Genomic DNA, 20340 nt, shown 5'->3' with positions numbered 1-20340 from the left:
TTGCGGGATATGTCCAATTGGGGCAGGGCCAAGAAGCTTTGTGTTGTTTTCAACATAGATGTGAAGCGAGGGTGTCTCTCCAGATGCAATCACATTCGATTGCATCTTGAAGGCAAACATGGCATGGAGAAGGGGGAGATCATATTTGGCATTACACAGCCTGCTCATATGGGCAATAGAATTCACCATGATATTGTTAGACCGGGGTTGTTGAGAGAAAACATTGTCCTTAGCACCGCCTTGGTCTACATGTATCAATAAATATGGTGCACTTCATAAAGCACAAAAAGTGCGTGAGGAGCCTCTTGACCGGGATGTTGTCTCTTGGAATGCACTAATTGCGAGATATGCCCAACTAGGGCAGGGCCAAGAAGCTATATGCTATTTTCAACACAGATGTGAAGTGAGGGTGTCTCTCCAGATGCAATCACATTTTCTTGCATCTTGAAGGCAAACATGGCATGGAGAAGGGGGAGATCTACGACGAGACTTCTATAGCTTGACCTCTATAATGGGGGGAGGTAAGGCGCTTAAGCGTCAAGGTCACAAAGCTCCGGGCTATTTTCAACAGAGGCAGAGAGAGGGTATCTCTCTAAACACACTTCCACCTTGAAGGCATGTGGCATTACACATGAATTCATGATCATATTGTTAGATTCGGGTTGTTCAAAGAAAACGTCGTGCATAGCACCATCTTGGTCGACATGTATCAATAAGTGTGGTGCACTTCATAAAGCACAAAAAATGTGTGAGGAGCCTCCTAACTGGGATGTCGTCTCTTGGAATGCACTAATTGCGGGATATGTCCAACTGGGCAGGGCCAAGAAGCTCTGTGCTATTTTCGACAGATGTACCAAGCGAGGGTGTCTCTCCAGATGCAATCACGTTCGCTTGGATCTTGAAGGAAAACATGGCATGGAAAAGGGGTGTCACAAGCAACTTGATCCTTCGAATTTAGGCCCTTGAAGAAGTACGCACTCCATCCCAATAAACGGAAGCCAGTAGGAATCAAACCTGCACGTGGGCAAATATGAACTGAACATGTATGTTGAGGTAGCTAGCCTAGCCATTTTTTCTTGAGCTACACCTTGCGCATACTTGACTAAACAATGGCCTACATAAGATTATTAGAGGGAGTGTGTGGTCCTCTAGTTAGTGACCCTCTTGTTTTATGACCACCACATCAGAAACAGATCAGACAAAAACTTTGCCATCTTTAACTGTACCGGGTGGCACTAATCAACATGCTAAGAGTCCTAAAGCCTTCTCTAGGCGAAAATTAAGAAACTCAACCTTCAATCTTCCCGTTGTTCAAAATCAAGCCGCAAAGAAAAAAATGCAATTTGAGCACCCGTGACCCCAAGCATTCCTCGTTCCCAAGGGTCTGATGAATTATGTGCTTGTGGGCATTGCTTCTGTGCGTCTCGTTGCTCGCCGCTTCGTCGGAGGGAAGCGTTGGTGATCGAGATGAAAAATTCAGGTGCCTCTCTCTCTCTCTCTCTCTCTCTCTCTCTCTCTCTCTCTCTCACACACACACACACACACACACACACACACACACACACACATTGTAGTTCCAGAAATCAGCTGAAAATTATAGAATCTCTGCAATTATACATACATAGCCCAAGCCTTCTTTCAGCACGTTCAAGGAAGAGGGGAAATCAGAAGAGGGGAAGAGAGTGCTATGCAAGCCTCTCAAAACTCCAGTCTACTTTTAGACCCTCATCACATAGTTCCCAATTATGCAATGTAGAATGGGCAATAAAATTCATGGATCCCTAACAATCAAAGTGGGTGTTTAATGTGCGTCATAGATTAGATGGCTAGAGTATTGATAACTAAAGCTTACATTGTCCATCCCAACAAGTACAGATAATATTTTGTTCTGTCATTGGACGGGTGACTAGAGCATTAAGAAGGAAGTATTCCCTGGATAAGTCCTGGTGCATTATTGGAAGAGCGATATGTGATGAAAATAGTGATGCTGAATGAATGGGGTGTGAGTGTGTGAAATGCTTTTTTAATGTTATTTGATGTTGGAGGTATTGTCTTGTTTGGGGAATACCGGCTTTTTGAAAGAAACTAGCATGGTTATAAGACTAAAACCACTTGCCAATATGGCTGATGCGATTCAAAAAATGTGTGGTGTGCTTGACTGACAAAAGTATTTCAAAATACAAATATGCTAGCTTGGTGGTTTTGTTGGGCTAAGTGACATTGAAAGCTCCCACTGATGGGAGATCTTACATTTTAACTGTGTGGTCGATCAAAACTTACTTACATCAGCAACACGTGGGTGGGTCTGTTGACACCTCTATAACCCATCTGGTCTAACTTTGTGTTCCCCTTTGTTGGGATGGATGCATGTACTAGAACACAAGAAAAAAAGAGAACCCTCATTGGCTGAGCTGTTTTTCAGGACTTGTACAAAACAATGCCAGAACACAGGATGCATCAATTTTACCTGCTTTGAAAGCTGCAAATCTTCTCTAACAAATGATGGGGGTCAGAATTCTACTCAGCAGTTCAGAGTATTGCCCTTGTTTCCTGGTTGGCAGATGTGGGACTGCACTGCTGAATGCAAATATCAGTGCATGGTGCAAAGAGAGCTCGAAAGGCGTGTGGAGGGCCAGCTACCGGTGCAATATCATGGGAAATGGCCTTTCAAACGCTTGTTGAGCCTTCAGGTTTGTAGTACTGCCCTGATGAAGTTTCATTCTTTTATTATGGCCTCCTTTTTTGTATCCCTTGAAAGAATAATCTCTTAACCAGGTATTATTTCTGCATATGCCAAGGGGTTTTGGCTATCCTAGTTGAGGTTCTGCCTGAGGTGTGCCAAGCTGGAGAATTGTGCACACTACATATGCTGTTTTTAGCATGCTTTGAGAATAAGTTGTTCTAGCTGATTATTTAAAGGTGTTTGACTTTGAACATCGTGTCGTATACATTAAGAACCTAGCCTAAGTTGCAACTAGCACCGAACATAGTCAGACATGTTGGACTGACCTGTTCAAACACAGCTATACAAGAGGAAGCACCCTGGACACCAATTTGTCACATTGCCCTCTCAAAGGTAAGTCTATTGTGAGTGGGATGTCTGTATGGGAGGCCTTTCTCTATTTAATGTGGGCGTCCGGTCATTAGAGGTAGTTTATGCATATATCTTGTGGATTACATTACTGCAGAGGGCTGTAAAGGCTGTTAAACAGCAACAAATAGCAAGTAATCTTGCACAAGGGCGTACTGGCCCAAACAAGGCAAGGGTACACTCGAACAAAGAAATAGAGCTGTAGTTGTCAAAGCAACCTGCAGGTGTTAGTTGCACAATGTGATATTTGCGACAACATAATGTTGAAGTGCAAAGAAAAGAGGGAAGGTCTGCTTAAGTACCAGAAATGATGCAACTATAGAGGAAGAATACCAAAACACAGCTGTAGAGGTATAAAATGCTCATGTAATGGGCTGGAGTGAAGGCACCAAGGCTTGCTCTATACCATGCTAAGAGTGCACCAGGGGGAAAGACAATGAGTAGACACAGAGACAGATGAAACTGACAAAACAAAACCAGACCATTACCAAAATGCTGGTAACAATTGTGAGAGCAGGATCGCAAAATGGTGATCATTTATGTAAGGGCTTCTGGCAAGCTTGGGTGGGGATGTGGAATTGTACATTAGTGCTCCCCTAGCATCCATCCCGCTCATGACATTGATACAAGCCCAACCGATACATAACATGTAAGGGATAGACATTTGACTCAGCTCCCAGCCATAGAGCCCAACTAGGTCACCCCCAAGCGTGATATGCTGGGAGCTTGTAGCTACTCCAGCTGTTAAGGAAGGGCAAAACACAGCGCAACAAATAGTGAGTGCTATCCTTCAAGCTCTGAGCAACTCAGGTCCAAGTGGAAGATAGAGAGTACTATCCTCCAAGTAAGGAATCCCCTCCAGTGGAACTACCTGTATACAAGTAGGACAAAATAACGCAGTCCAAGGGCAGGAAAAACCTCAACCTGGGTTGGGACATCAGCCTCCTTTAGGCCCCATACATTCTTTAAGACGGCTAATGGAAACAATGAACGAGTGCTAAGATATGAGGGAAGATCCAACTTACATAGTACTATATTGATCTTTTCAAGATAACTTGGAGCATGTGCTGTTGTGGACTCCTTGGATGTACCCACAAGCGCTTCTAGAGCTCACAATGTTGTTGATGCTGGTTAGCATGAAAAGTGCTCCATTAGAGTTCATCACACTTATAATTAAACAATATTGCAATGAATATGGTGATGGAAAGACATGTCCTTAAGGCGAATAGTCACAACTTTTCAATGAAACATTGGTGGAAAGCCGTTGGCATTCACTACAGTCCTGTCCTTCTAGTGACGAGTCACTCCTTGTCGAGGGTACATGTCCATTGGCTGACGACTCTTTATAACACGTTTAAATAGTCATCAACTAATAATAATACAATCATATTCATGACAGTCTTTTCCATATAAATAAGAGGCTCAGTGAAACAAATGAGTTCTGAACAAAGTTTGGATATGAATAGAATCTTTGGAAGTCTTCAGTCTTTGAGATTATTGAGCATCTTCCTCTTGGCCTTTTGTTTGTGATTGAATTGCTTAGCTTGGATTGTTAAATTGTCAGATGCAGCAGAATTACGAGATTAGATAGAATTGAGCAATCGCACAAGCAAAATTCTTTTGGTTAACCTTATGTTAGTGGATATGACTTTGCGTTACTGATGGTTCCTTTTTTTGAATGAATAGAGAAACAGAGTGTCACAAAAGTGATGATGTGGCAATTAAACCCACCGGCCGAAGACAAAGTAGAGATCGTAGATGATGTGGCACCTCTTACAGATTTGTTGACATGTCATCCGTAAAATGTGGCTGAAAATACTGTTGTTGACATGGTAGTTTTTATGCAAACTGGAAGGCTTTTGGGCGTCAACTATTATGAGCAATTGCTTTTGGAGTTGGTACCAGCTTTTTGACCTGTTGCTTTTTAGCCAAGGGCCTTTAAATATGAGCCTAGGGGGCCACTCGTGCAGAGCAAATTGCAAAATGCGCTACTCTGACAGTTGTACTCTGTGATTGATTAATGTAAAAGAAGTACCGAAAGTGCCAAGACTTTGGGGCCAGTGCATTTGGAAGGAGAACTCTACCGCTTTGTGTCTCGACTATTTTGGGTTTTGAAGTTCAAGTGGTAAAGTCCAATTTTGTTTGTGTGTTGCCGTTTGTTTGTTTTGCAGGTGTATTCGAGGGTGATTACTCTTCTTTTAAAGGGGAGGTATGCCACACAAGTGATCACGTCGCAACTCGCCGGTTGAAGATAGAGCAGAGAGGAAGCTAATGATGATGTGGCAACTCATACTGGTTTGCTAACGTGGAATTTGTAAAACGCGATGGAAAATCCGGGTGTTGACGTAGCAGTTTTTACACAAACTTGAAGGCTTTTTGACGTCAGCTATTGTAAGCAGCTGCTTTTGGAGTTGGTGCCAGCTTTTTAACCTGTTGCTTTTCAGCCAACGGCCTTCAAATATGAGCCTAGGGGGCCACTCTATATCAGCTTGGTTGTAGAGTGCAAAGTGGGCTCCTTTGGCAATTGTACTTTGTGATTGGAAAATATAAAAGAAGGACTGAAAGGGGCGCCAGACTTTGGGGCTAGTGCACTTGGAAGCAAAAACTCCACCCCTTTGTGTCACGACTATTTTGAGTTTTGAAATTCAAGTGTCAAAAATCATTTCTATTCGTTTGCTTTGCAGGCGTATTCAAGGGTGATTACTCTTCTTTTAAGGGGAGTTATGCCACAAAAGTGGCAACCTAACCCGCTGGCTGAAGATAGGACACAGAGAAAAGCAAAGATCGTAACTGATGATGTGGCAACTCGTACAACTTTTTCACTAGTTGCTTTTCGGCAAAAGGTCTTCAAATATGAGTCTAGAGGGCCACGGCTTCATATTAGCTTGGTTGCAAAATGTAGTGCACGCGCCTTCGGTAGTTGTCCTTTGTGATTGAATATAAACGAAGTAACGAAAGGGGCGCTAGACTTTGGGGCCAGCGCATTGAGAAGCGGAACTTTGCTGCTTTGTGTCGCAACCAATTTGAGTTTTGACGTTCAAATGGTGAAGTTCTGTTCTGTTTGTGTGTTGCTATTCGTTTGTTTTGTAGGCATATTTGAGGGCGATTACTCTGCTTTTAAGGGGGCACAAAATTGATGACGTGGCAACTTAACTTGCTGAGGCAATGTCGGCCATTGCTGAATCTCTTACTAAGGAAATTTCTCTAGCCATACAAACTTTGAAGACTACCAATGCTATGTGGTCCAAGCTTGTTGGAATTTTGATCGAGATTCTACAGTGCCCTTCTTGGACAGCTATTTACTATCAGGTTTGCAACCGGAAGTTCCATGAAGTCTTTTCTTATGAAGGCAAGTGTTATTCCTGATCAACTATTGGCTATGAAAAGTGCATTGACTAGTACTCAATTATCTGCTTTGGTACTCACGAAATTGCGCAAGGAGTACGAAATTGTGTCTAAGACACTACACTTACAAATCATGAAGGAAAAGTTGGAATTTCATGATCTCAGCTCTTTTCTCAGTACTCAATGATCTGCTTTTGTACTCACGAAATTGCGCGAGGAGTACGAAACGGTGTCTAAGACACTACACTTAGGAAGGAAAAGTTGGAATTTCATGATCTCAGCTCTTTTCTCAGTACTCAATTATTTGCTTTGGTACTCACGAAATTGCGCAAGGAGTACGAAACTGTGTCTAAGACACTACACTTACAAATCATGAAGGAAAAGTTGGAATTTGATGATCTCAGCTCTTTTCTCAGTACTCAATTATCAGTTTTTGTACTCACGAAATTGCGCGAGGAGTACAAAAACGGTGTCTAAGACACTACACTTAGGAATCATGAAGGAAAAGTCGGAATTTGTCTAAGACACTACACTTAGGAATCACTCAAGGCAAAATTCGAGTCTCTGACAAAGGTGGTGAAGCGCTTGTTGCTTCGGATTCTAGAAAGAAGTCCAATAGCAGTTGTTACAACTGTGGAAAGTGTCGTTATTTGTCTAGAGATTATAGATCCAAAGGCAAAGACAAAAGCTCTACAAAGGACAAAGGCAAAGGAAAGAATGATGAGGAAAGCAGTGATAATGACTCAGGGAAGGATACCAAGGGGTATGCCGGTGTGGTAGAGAATACACTGGCAAGGGCTCTAGCCTTCTAGTTAGGTGGATGCTGTCGCCACTAGCTTTAGCCAGGGAGAGGCTTGTGAGTGGTATTGATGCTCCCTACAAATAATCTTATTCTTCTTGTTTGGACAAGCAGCGAAGTTGAGGTGTCACAAGACGGGCACCACGTGCCAATAGAAAAGAACAGTTTGAACAGAGTTTTAGCACTTCAATAACAACTGAAGCTGAAAGAGAGAGAGCACACGCGACATGGAGTGGCAGAATTCCACCTCAGAGAGTATTGGCCCCAAACCTTTATTAAAGTTTAGGCATCTCAAGTGAACTGCCCAATGTGATCCCATTGATTAGTTTGGCTTTTAAATATTTATTTTACTTATTTGTCAAAGTCTTGGATAAGGCAATTTACTGGGATTGCTATACAAGCAACCCCTTGCCTCCATTGTATACACATTCAATTATTCATTGCCAAGGTTGATTGGTTAGGAGACTCTCTCTCTCTCTCTCTCTCTCTCTCTCTCTCTCTCTCTCTCTCTCTCTCTCTCTCTCTCTCTCTCTCTCTCTCGCTCACTCCCCTTGGTCTCTACGCTTCCGCATCGTCGACTTTGACATGGTATCAGAGCCCTTGGTGGAGCTCCGTGTTTGAAGCCCTTGGCGTGGAGGAGAGAACCCCCTTGGAAAGAAGAACCCCTGTTGGTCGTCGACATCTGTCACAAAGTGATGACGTGGTGGACAACAGAAACCCTAATTTCTGCCAGAAATCCCAAAATTCTTGCAAACCCTAATTTCTGTCAGAAACCCTAATTTTCGAAAATCGCAGAGGCTGAAAATAAATTTAAATAAAAAAACAAAAAAATTGAAAAGCTTTTGGGGCTCTGCTTGTAATCTTTAAATTAGTGGTGAGGGCCTCACTTCTCAGAGCATGTGGACGCAGAGTCTGAGAGTGAAACCCTAGCCACTCTCTTGTACTTTGAATTGATTAATATAAAAAGAAATACCGAAAGGGGCGCCAGTCTTTGGGGCCAATATCTCTAGGCATGGAACTCCGCCGGGCCAGTGCAAATCTATTGTGATCTGTGAATTGTTTTGAAGTGGTTATTTGGTGCTGTCGCGATTGATTTTTGACTTGGAGTGTCCAAGTCTGTTACAGTGGTATCAGAGCACGGCCGATTTCTCTTCTACGGGAAATCCGATCCCCGAATTTTTTTTCCACGGCACCTATGGCTTCAGGCAATGATCAGTTGACTCCCTCTGCATCTGGAGATGCGGGCAGGGATCACAACGAAGATTCCGGTAGAGAGTATGGCCCGCCTTGGCCTACTTAGGCGGAGCGGCGAGAGATGGAGAATTTTTCCACGAAGATGGCAAAATACATGAACCAGACCTCTTTGGAAGAGGTACAGATGGAGTGGCAGAGAACCACAACACCACTCCCGAAACCCGCTCTCAAGAAACCTTCTGCCTCCAAGAAAATATACGGAGAAGGAACTGGAGAACGTGGTTGATGCACGGATTGCTTAGCTTTTTGACGCGCAAAAGAAAGCCAAAAAGCACGGCAAAAAGCAGAAGAAAAGCACTGACTTTCCAGGTTATTTGGGTCGTCAGTCGACTTTTGACAAGGCAAAGAAACAGAAGAAGCGTGTTCGATTTGAAGGAGTACCCAGTTCTTCTTCTTCTTCTTCTTCTGACAGTTCTTCTAGCTCCTCGGATTCGAGCGAAGAAGACAAAAAAGGTAAAAAGCGAAGTAAGAAGCAACGCTTCGGAAAGGGCAAAAGAAGGCAAAGAAGACTAAATCTTGCCCAGAGACTGACAGTTCTACTAAGGACTCGTCTACAGATAACTCAGATTCCAATGACAGAAAGTTTTATGCGAACAAGAAGAATTTTTACAAAGCCAACCAGTATGACTTTCTCGAAGATAAAAGCAAGAAAGTCCGAGAGTTTAAGGAAGGTGGCCACTCGATCAAGCTTGATACTTTTCAGGATACTCAGATGCTTCGAAGGCTTTGTCTTTTATACAGCAGTTTGACATCAATTTCGCGGGAGGAGGCTATTCAGAGCACTCGAAGATTCAGAGAGCTACCTCTTACCTTAAGGGGAATGCTCGTACTTGGTGGTCCACACTTCTTTTTAACAAGAGTGCGCTAGTTAAATGGCTGACATTTAAGAAGCTTTTTATTTCTTCTTGGTTGACACAAGAATATGAACGAGATGTACGAGCTGCTTGGAACCATCTTCGGATGACCAAGAAAGATACAATCAATGCTTATTGTGAAAGATTATGGAGCTCTTTTCTACCCGCCTCTTCATTCAAGAAGATCTCGTTCAGAGAACAGATTGAGCGGTTTACCTTGGGTCTACCAACAGAGATCCGAGATCACTGCTTGGAACAGAAGTCAGCTTCTATTCAGGAGTTGATGAGTCATGCAAAGCGGGGCTTTGCCATTCACTCTGACAGTCTGACCTACCCCATAGATGAGGCCATCACACAACGAGCCGAACAGACTTCTGGGAATGAAAGTAGAAAGAAAAAGAGCAACCCAAAGAAAAATGATGCACGACCCAAGCTTACTCCTGAGGAGAGAGCTCGCTTCATCAGAGAGGGGAAGTGCTTTGGATGCGGGGAACAGGGACATATCTCCGCGAAGTGCCCTAATAAGGCACAGAAAGAATAGGATGATAAAGACGACGACAAGTCTGAGAGGTCGAGAGCAGCTGAGGCATGTGGCAGAAAAGGCAGATAGAAAAGCAGAACTGGTACCACATGGCGTGGGACCTGCACCGAATCTAATGAATGAAAGTACAAACTTTGTCGCTTTTGGGGCAAAGTGAAGGATCAGGAAGCTCTTTTGAAGGAGCCAAGGCCAACTTCTTTTCACTTGGAATTGGCGGCTCGATTTGGAATTACGTCCAACAGACGGACGCCACAGGCAGAGGTAGTTCGACTGGCACCCGGATGGGATGCTGCCATTACATCGAGCATTGGCAAACTTTGTTTGCAATGACAGGGGTGTTCAGGGCACGCGAGTGACGTTCTACTCAGGATCCCTTGGTACCACAAGAACTACGCCGTGGTTGACTACCGGGCCGAGAAAGCGACTTTGATAAATGAAGGGCTTAGAGATTGTACTTGATGAACTTCAGTTTCTTACTCATTCTTTTGGGAGAGAACTGAACACTAGATAAAGGTTGAATATGTTTTGACCTGATCAAAAGAACGCCAAGATTTTTCTCCACACTCATGCCGATTGCTTTTCAGAGGGCCTGAAGATCAAACCATTGATCTGATACCTGGAAGCACACCACCGAATCGGCCACCTTATCGTGTGAGCCGAGTACAGAATGAAAAGATTATGAACCCAGTGAAAGACCTCTTGGAAAAGGGTCTTGTCCAGCCTAGTACTTCACCGTATTGCTCTCCAGTGTTGTTGGTTTTGAAGAAAGACGGATCTTGGAGAATGTGCATCGATTATAGCGCTCTCAACATCAAGAACAGATTTCCGATTCCTAGGATCGATGATATACTTGACAGGTTACAGGGATCCTCATGCTTTAGCAGGATTGACTTGAAGAGTGGATATCATCAGATCAGGATAGCGCCAGGAGATGTCTACAAGACAGCTTTTCGGACGACTTTTTGGGTTATTTGAGTTTTTGGTGATGCCTTTTGGCTTAATCAATGCTCCTGCGACATTTAATCGAATGATGGACAGGAATTTTCGAGAGTACACGCTATTTGTTGGCACTTTCTTTGACGACATCATTGTTTTCTCCAAGAATGAGGCAGAACACAGAGATCATCTGCTTCAAGTCTTTCAGGCATTACGAGATCACACGTTAGTGATTAATGCAAAGAAAAGTGAATTTTTCCTACCAGGGATACACTTTTTGGGACACATTGTGTCAGCAACAGGAGTGCAAATGGACCCGGCCAAGATAGAGACTATGCATGATTGGCCCGATTTGAGGAATGTCCATGAAGTTAGAAGCTTCTTGGGACTGTGTTCGTACTACAGGCTGTTCATACGAAAGTTTGCAGAGGTTGCTTCCCCTTTGCATACCTTGACACAGAAAGGAGTACCTTTTTCGTGGGGACCCACAGAGGTGACTGCCTTTCGGACATTGAAAGAGAAATTGACTACGGGACCTATTTTGACTTTGCCAGACTTGCAGAAGTCATTTGAAGTATATTGTGATGCTTGTGGTCGTAGTCTGGGTGCGGTCTTGATGCAAGAAGGCCATGTCATAGCTTACGAGAGTCGTTTGTTCTCTAGGCCGGAGATGACAGCACAGATCTATGAGAAAGAGCTTTTGGCGGTTATCCATGCTCTTACTCAGTGGCGGCATTATGTACTCGGAGCGGATTTTACTGTCTTTACAGACCATTAGAGTTTGCGCTACTTCTTGTCATAGAAGCAGCTTTCTGAAAAGCAGATGCGGTGGGCGAACATCTTGTCACAATTCCACTTCCAGATTGTCCATGTGCAGAGACAGAAGAATGTGGTGGCAGATGCTTTGTCTCGGAAACCGTTGGTTCTGGCTGTTTCCGCAATACATCATAGGAGCTTTGAGGATATGGTCGATCAGTATGCCACAGATACAGATTTTGCAGATATTTTCACACGGATACGGGATGGGGAGACAATAGCTGGATACTCCCTTCGGGAAGGCTACTTGATGAAAAAGACTATGTTGTGCGTTACACAGCCGTTGAGGGATAAGGTTATGATTGAATGCCACTGTCCACCTTTTATGGGTCACCGCGGCATTGCTACCACCATGAAGGGGGTAGAGAGATACTTCTTTTGGCCGTGACTCAAAAGGACGTGGAAGAGTTGTGCGCAGTATGCCAGAAGGTCAAGTTTGACAGGCATAAGGCACAGGGATTGTTACACCCTTTACCCATACCCACCCGCCCTTGGGAAAGTATTGCAATGGATTTCATTTTTGATCTCCCAAGAACACAGAATGATCACGATGATTTTCCGATTACATGGCACGTCTGAGACGATTGTCTCCGACAGAGACCCCAGATTTATGAGTTTGTTTTGGAAGGCAATTTGGAAGAACATTGGCACGCAGTTGCAGTTCTCGTCATCGTTCCACTTGCAGACTGACGGGCAATTTGAGATTGCCAATTCAGTGATTTTAGATTTATTGAAGTCTTGTATCTCGGATCAGAAGACTCAATGGGAAAAGAACTTACCTTTGGTGGAATTTGCCTACAATAACACGATACACTCTTCGACGGGGAAGACGCCATGTGAGATTGTTGAAAGTGCTGCGAAGGTTCCATCCTTCCTGAGCACGAAAGATTAGATACTTGAAGCGGATGAATATTCGCGAGATTTGGATACGGTTTTTGCCAAGGTTCACGAGACTTTGCAAGAGTCTCAAGAACGACAGAAAAAAAGGCAGCGGATCGCCATCGTCGCGACTTGAAATTGAAGGAGGATGATTGGGTGCTCTTACTTTTGAGAAGGCACGCCTACGAAAGAAAAAGGGAAAGGAGAGGCTTTTTCCAAAGCTTAGTATGCGATACTACGGACCTTTCCAGATCACTGACAAGATAAACTGCCAGATACTTGGAGGATTCATAATGCATTGCATGTGAGTCTCTTGAACCCTGTTAAGGGTGATGTGCCTGATGATGGGGAGCCTGATGAGCAACCCGAAGTGGAAGAAAACGAGGAGATCCTTGTTCTTGAACAGATTTTGGCACATAACGATAGGAAGAAAGGTAACGTCTGAAGGCGGTTCCTGGTTTAGTTCAAGAACTTTCCTGCATTTGATGCGAAGTGGATGGAGGAGGAGGACCTAGCAGATACTCCTCGGATTGTGAAACTTTACCTCGATGTTTTGGTTTAGCATAGTCTACTCCAAACGGAACCCAGAAACTCAGCTTGGCCGAAGATCTGGTGCAGTGGGATGCACAAGAGGGGAGTTACTCCGCTCCTTTGTCAACAGATGCCTCGAATTTGATACTAAAGTCACTGATGTCTCTTTGAGCTTGAGGGATACTGAGAGCTGACAGTACTTTGCTGGATGACTTTATGAAATGGAATTCTTGATAATGATACTGATTTGTTCTTGACTTCTTTTGAGTGCAGGAACTGATAGCCGAAATGACTGTAGCATTTTGGTCTGATTGATCTTGAATAGACATGGTTGCAAAAGGGGTTAGTCAATCGGACATCGATGAGGTCCCGATTGGACCTAGATGTGATTGCTAGCTACATTGCCGATAAATCATGGTTTAAGATCCGAATGAATGTTGAATGTCATGTGATGTCCTGTGATGTGACTGTCGATTTTGTACATGTGCTAGATGTGTGTTCCTAGTACGTAGGTACTAATAGTCAGTGTCTGCTAAGACGGTTTATGGCTTTTGTCGGTTTTGCAGGCGTAATCGCGGTCGATTACAATGCTTTCAAGAGGGGGATATGTCACAAAGTGATGACGTGGTGGACAACAGAAACCCTAATTTCTGCCAGAAACCCTAATTTCCAGAAATTGCGGAGGCTGAAAATAAATTTAAAAAATAAAAAATAAAAATTGAAAATCTTTTGGGGCTCTGCTTTTGGGCATCCCTTGTAATCTTTAAATTAGTGGTGAGGGCCTCACTTCTCAGAGCATCTTGACGCAGAGTCTGAGAGTGAAACCCTAGCCACTCTCTTGTACTTTGAACTGATTAATATAAAAAGAAATACCGAAAGGGGCGCCAGTCTTTGGGGCCAATATCTCTAGGCACGGAACTCCGCCGGGCCAGTGCAAATCTATTATGATATGTGAATTGTTTTGAAGTGGTTATTTGGTGCTGTTGTGATTGATTTTTGACTTGGAGTGTCCAAGTCTGTTACAGCATCACATGCAGTCCATAGCGTTTTAAAACGCTGGGTGTTTTGCTCACTCCCGGCACCGTTGCTGTCCCAAGCGTTTTAAAACGCTGCCATATTTCCCTCGCCAACGTTTTCAAAACGCTGCCCCGCAGCATCTGTTCCCCCCCTCGCCAGCGAGTGTTTTGAAACGCCCCCTGCGACAGAGCTTCCCGCCCCCCTTGTTCCACTAGCTGCGTTTTGAAACGGTGTGCCGGTAGCACTCTACGCCTCTGTGTCAACGAGCACCCTACGCCTCCATGTCAACGAGCGTTCTAAAACGTTGTGCTGTCGTGGTCTTGGTGGCGACGACTCCCTAGAGCTTTCTTGGCATCTCAAAACGCTGCCCCTGTTTGGTTGGGCCCCTCCACCCAAGGTGACAGTTTCCTCCACTTGCGTTGTAAAACGTAGTTCGACAGAGCCCTCCCTCTCCTTGATGGTGACTACCTTGTAGTCTTGTGGTCTCTCCTTTGGCGGTCGACTACCTTGGAGACCTTTTTGACTGTGAATTGTGGAGCGAACCTTCCTCCCCTTTCGCAGAGGGTGTGGAGCGGCGCAGTAGAAGTGGAGATTTGGTGGTCTATGAGAGGCGGATTGTGAAGCAGTTTGGGAGACGGAGAGGTAGACTACGGAGCGGTTTTGTGAAGCAATGAGGAGTGGTTTCGTACCGCGTGGTTTAGTACCCATCATCCGGCTTGGCAGCGGCACCCCCCATGGAGCTTTGGACTCCGAAGAGGGCGGATTTTGCTATGAGGCTTTGGATTTGCAGAGGAGCAGGTTGACATTGGCTTGGACGGAACTCTTAGCCCTTGCTATGCACAGTTTATTGTGGAGCTTTGGATTTGTTCGAAGCCTACCACAGAGCAAACGTGCGAAGCGGCTATCGGTGCCGGAGTTTTGGATTTCAGAGATGGATAGTAGATTGTGCAGAGCCGATTGCGTGTGGAGTTCCCTTTGCGGTGGACTGGAATCGGCTTGGATCTTTTTCGGCTTGGTTTATACTGCCATTTTTTGGAGTGCGAGAAGGTACCCGATTACCAGGTCTTGCAACTTCAAAATGGCCTCCCCTTGCTTGAGAACCCGTGACGACATCGACCAAAACCAACCAAAAGCTATGGATAACGGATCGTCAACCATCCATTTAGCGACCTATACACTAGCACAATTCTCAAGGAACCCGACAAATTATTGGCGCGAGTTTGTGAAGTCAAAAGCAAATGGCGGAGTTCAAGGATGGCAATACCAGTACTCAGTTAGCTGCCTCGGTACCCGGGAGGTACGACCACAGTCATGATTGTGATTCGACACTTTGTTTGGCTCGAGAGTTTGAAGCCAAAGGCAAAAGCAGGAACTCACAGATAGACAAGGACAAAGGCAAGCTGGATAGAGATTACGGTAATAAAGATTTGATAGAGAAGATCGGCGTGGCACTCGTGGCGGTGGCCATAGTGTCCTTGAAGTCAGATTTCTAGTCAAAGGACAGGTGTCACCACTAGCTTCAGCCAGAGAGAGGCTTGTGAGTGGCAGAGAGGGGCAAGCAATGAATGCTCCCTATAATTAATTTGGACCCTTGTGTTGGAGTTCAAGTTATTGGTGTTTGGACCCGTACGTCGGAGTTCAAGACACATGCATCTAGCAGGGAACCAATCAGACGTCTAAAACACTATGGATGGGCGCGCCAATTCATTGTTGTTGGTCAAATTTTGGACAGGATGTATTTCAACAGTTCATTATCTTGGAGTTTTATATTTTTAACGTGATGTGTTCACAGTTAACGAATGGGGATTATTGGACGTAGTGTGGTCTACAGTTCAAAGTTTCTACAAAGGCAACCGATGCTCAAGATGGCGTTACTTTCAGGAACAAAGTTGAGGAGAGCCACACCGAGGTGTATCTAGTATCTCGGACGGTGCTAGGGTGACCATGGTAGCTTCTTTATCGACTTGGTCTCACTATTGATGTCCACTATGAGTTGCAGAGAGGGTGTTAAATTTTAGGCATCTCAAGTAAACTGCCCAATGTGATCCCTTTATTTAGTTTGGCTTTTAAATATTTATTTTACTTATTTGTCAAGTCTTGGGTAGGGCAATTTACTGGGATTGCTATATAAGCAACCCCTTGCCTCCATTGTATACAAACTTTTGAAGGTATATAGATTTGGACACATGTGTTGGAGTTCAAGTAATGGGTGTTTGAGCCCATGGGTTGGAGCTCGAGGCAAATGCATATGGCAAGGAACCAATGTGATGTCTACAAAACACTATGGATGTGCTTTAGACAATCCATTGTTGTTGGTTGGATTATGGACAGGATGTGTTTTAAAGTTTATTATTTGGGAAAGTTTAGACGTGATGTGTTCATAGTTCACGAATGGGGATACTTGGACGTAGTGGGGTAAAACAATTAATTTTCTATGAGGCAATTGGTGCTCAAGATCGCATTCTTCTTAGGTGACACATTGATAATAGCATATTCGAGGTGTATTTAGCATGACAACTGTTGCTGGAGTGTCATGGTAGCTTCCTCATCGACTTGGTCTCTCTACTTATGTCCATTAGGAGTTGCACATAGGGTGTTAAAGTTTTTTAGCACCTCAAGCGAATAGCCCAACATTGGATCCAATATTTGTTTTGGCTTCAAATACTTATTTTACTTATTTGTCAAAGTCTTGAGTAGGGCAATTTGCTTACGAGAACACTTATGGCCCCCAAGGCTAGTAAATAAGCACCCAAGGCTCCCATTGTAAATCACCAATTCATTGCCAAGGTTGGTTGGCTCAAAAGTCTCTCTCTCTCTCTCTCTCTCTCTCTCTCTCTCTCTCTCTCTCTCTCCTCCCCCCCCCCCCCCCCTTGGTTCACTGCTTTCGCATCATCAACCTTGACACGGAGTTGGTGCCAACTTTTTGACTTGTGCTTTTTGGCCAAGGACCCTTAAATACGAGCCTAGAGGGCCACTCCTTCATATCATCTTAGTAGTAGAGTGCAGAGTGCACTCCAACAATTGTACTGTGTGATTGAATAACATAAAAGAAGTACTAAAACAGAGGCCACACTTTGGGGCTAGTGCATTTGGGAGCGAAACTTTTCCGCTTCGTGTCGCAACTATTATGAGTGAATCTGGTAGCGGAATCCCTAACGTGTGAGGTTAGTGTAAACATGGCTGGGGAGGAGGGTAGTCTTAAGGGGATGGAGCCTCGAGAAGAAGTGGTCCAACAAGCCTTAGCTAATAATGCAGAGGTAAAGCAAGGAAAATGCTATGTTGGAGGAGGGGGGGGGGGGGGGGGGGGGGGGAGGGGTCTGCGGCTAAGTGTCCAAAGGAAGACGAAAGTCAAGTGGACGACTACTCGGAGCGGTTTTTACTGTCTTCACAGACCATCAGAGTTTACGCTACTTCTTGTCATAGAAGCAGCTATCGGAAAAGCAGATGCGGTGGGCGAACATCTTGTCACAGTTTCACTTCCAGATTGTCCACGTGCAGGGACACAAGAACTTGGTGGCAGAGGCTTTGTCTCGAAAGCCGTTGGTTCTGGCTATTTCTGCGATTCACCATAGGAGCTTCGAGGATATGGTCGATCGGTATGCCACAGATACAGATTTTGCAGCTATATGGAATGGGGAGATAGTAGCGGGATATTCCATTCGGGATGGCTACTTGATGAGGAAACGATGTTGTGCGTTACACAACGGTTGAGGGAAAAGGTTCTAACCGAATGCCACTGTCCACCTTTTACGGGTCACCGCGGCATAGCTACCACTTTGAAAGGTATAGAGAGATACTTCTTTTGGTTGGGACTCAAGAAGGATGTGGACGATTTTGTACGCAGTTGCTTGGTATGCCTGAAGGTCAAGTTTGGCAGGCATAAAGCACAGGGATTGTTACAGCCTTTACCCAGACCCACCCGCCCCTGGAAAAGTATTGCAATGGATTTCAATTTTTATCTCCCAAAAACACAGCGTGGGCACGATTGTTTATTGCCCAGATTTTCAGATTCCATGGCATGCCGGAGACGATTGTTTCCGACAGAGACCCCAGATTCACAAGTTTGTTTTGGAAGGCTATTTGGGAGAACATTGGCACGCAGTTGCAGTTCTAGTCATCATTCCACTTGCAGACTGACGAGCAAATAAAAATTGCTAATTCAGTGGTACTGGATTTGTTGAAGTCTTCTTCTTTGAATTTGAAGACTTCATGGAAAAAAGGGTTTTTACCTTTGGTGGAATATGCCTACAGAAACACGATTAACTCTTTGATGGGGAAGGTGCCATTTGAGATTATTGAATTTGCTACGAAGGTTTCACCCTTCCTTAGCACGAAAGATAAGATTATTGAAGTCGACGAGTACACACGTGACTTGGACACGGCTTTTGCCAAGGTCTGCGAGGCTTTGCCGAAATCAAGAAAGACAGAAAAAGGCAGCAGATCGTAATCGACGCGTTTTGAAATTGAAGGAGAACGATTGGGTGCTCTTACGTTTTGAGAAGGCACACCTGAGAAAGAAAAAGGGAAAGGAGAGGCTTTTTCTAAAGCTTAGTATGCGATACTACGGACCTTTCGAGGTTTGCTAAAAGATAAATGATGTTTCCTTAGACTGAAGTTGCCCGATACTTGGAGGATGTCTCCTGATAAAGACGATGTGCCTGAAGATGGGGAGCCTGATGTGCAACCCGAAGTGGAAGAAAACGAGGAGATCGTTGTTCTAGAACAGATATTGACACATAAAGACAGAAAGATTAATGGTAAAGTGATAAGGCGGTTCTTGGTTAAATTCAAGAATTATCGTGCATTGGATGCGAAGTGGATGGAGGAGGAGGACCTACAAGATACTCCTCAGATTGTGAATCTTTACCTTGAAGCATTTGGTTTAGCATAGTCTATTCTAAATGGAACCCTGAACTCAGCTTGGGTGGAATTTGGTGTAGCGGGTATGCACAAGAGGGGAGTCACTCCGTTCCTTTGTCAACAGATTGCCTCGACTTTTGATACTAAAGTCACTGATGTCTCTTTGAGTTTTAGGGATACTGTGAGCTGACAGTATTCTGCTGTATGACTTTATGAATAGGAATTTCCGATAATATGATATTAATTTTGTTCTTGACTTGTTTGAGTGCAAGAACGGATAGACGAAATGCTGCAGTCATTTCGGTTTGAACTATCTCAATAGACATGGTTGCAATAAGGATTAGTCAATCGGATCTAGATGCGATTGCTAAATATGTTGCCGATAAATCACGGTCTGAGATCCGAATGAATGTTGAATGTGATTTGTCATGTGATGTCAAGTGATGTCCTGTGATGTTCGGTGATGTGACTTTCGATTTGTACATGTGCTAGATGTGTGTTCCTAGTGCGTCAGTACTAATAGTTAGTGTCTGCTAAGACAGTTTATGGCCTCTGTCTGTTTTGCAGGCTTAATCGAGGGCGATTACAATGCTTTCAAGAGGGGGGTATGTCACAAACTGGTGACGTGGCTGCCCTGTGCACACCCCCCCCCCCCCCCCCCCCCCGGGAAAGCAGGCAGTGTATGGACACGTCCGCAGATTGCGCAAAATGCGGAGCCTGTATGGAACTGATGATGTGGCAGTAGCGTACGGAATTTCCAGCTTTTGGGCTTGCTTTATTCTATGCAATTTAGCAAGAGAGAGAGAGCTTTAATTGGCTTGCTTTATTTTTATCAAGCAAGACTTGAGAGTCAAAGGGGCTTTATTTTTGAAGGCTTTTGATTTTGAAGTTTTTGGGGCTCTGCTTTTAGCAACCCTTGTAACCTTTATAAGTGTGGCCCCGGAGGGCAGGGCTCCCACTTCTGCAGAGCATCTGGACGCAGAGTCTGAGAGTGAGACCCTCCCACTTGTACTTTGAGTTGCAGATTAATACAAAAAGAAATACCGAAAGGGGCGCCAGTCTTTGGGGCCAATATCTCTAGGCACGGAACTCCGCCGGGCCGTGTCGAATCAATTGTGAACTGTGAGCTTTTTTGAAGTGTCCCTGTCTTGTCGCGGTAGAATCTTGACTTGGAGTGTCCAATTTTGTTACATAGTATCATAATCTATCTGCCTTTGTTGGGCATAGAGGGGTAGATGCGACACTCAAGGCAATTGAGGGTTATCTCTGTTAACCTTAGCTCATGAATGACGTGGATGATTTTGTGCATACTTGTTTAGTATGTTAGAAAGTGAAGTACGAGAGGCTGAAATGGACATGATTCCTACAACCTTTACTGATTTCAAATAGACTGTGGTAGGATATTGCTATGAACTTT

At 44.3% G+C, this 20340-nt stretch overlaps 1 protein-coding gene across 1 annotated transcript in view; it reads left to right on the top strand.

The window, feature by feature from the left end:
- The first annotated feature begins 1290 nt into the window (after nucleotides 1-1290).
- The window catches only part of LOC147456853 (uncharacterized), a 40815-nt gene continuing 21765 nt past the window's right edge, over nucleotides 1291-20340 (top strand). The window contains exons 1-2 of the mRNA XM_086511971.1: nucleotides 1291-1480; nucleotides 2423-2690. Coding sequence (XP_086368097.1) covers nucleotides 1395-1480; nucleotides 2423-2690 — 354 coding nt within the window. The 5' untranslated portion in view covers nucleotides 1291-1394. The remainder of the gene's footprint in view (nucleotides 1481-2422; nucleotides 2691-20340) is intronic.

Source organism: Adiantum capillus-veneris, chromosome 5, assembly GCF_014529385.1.
Source record: "Adiantum capillus-veneris isolate H3 chromosome 5, ASM1452938v2, whole genome shotgun sequence".
Classification (NCBI taxonomy): domain Eukaryota; kingdom Viridiplantae; phylum Streptophyta; class Polypodiopsida; order Polypodiales; family Pteridaceae; genus Adiantum; species Adiantum capillus-veneris.
Note: the sequence above shows the minus strand (reverse complement) of the source record. Positions and strands in the feature narration are given on the sequence as shown.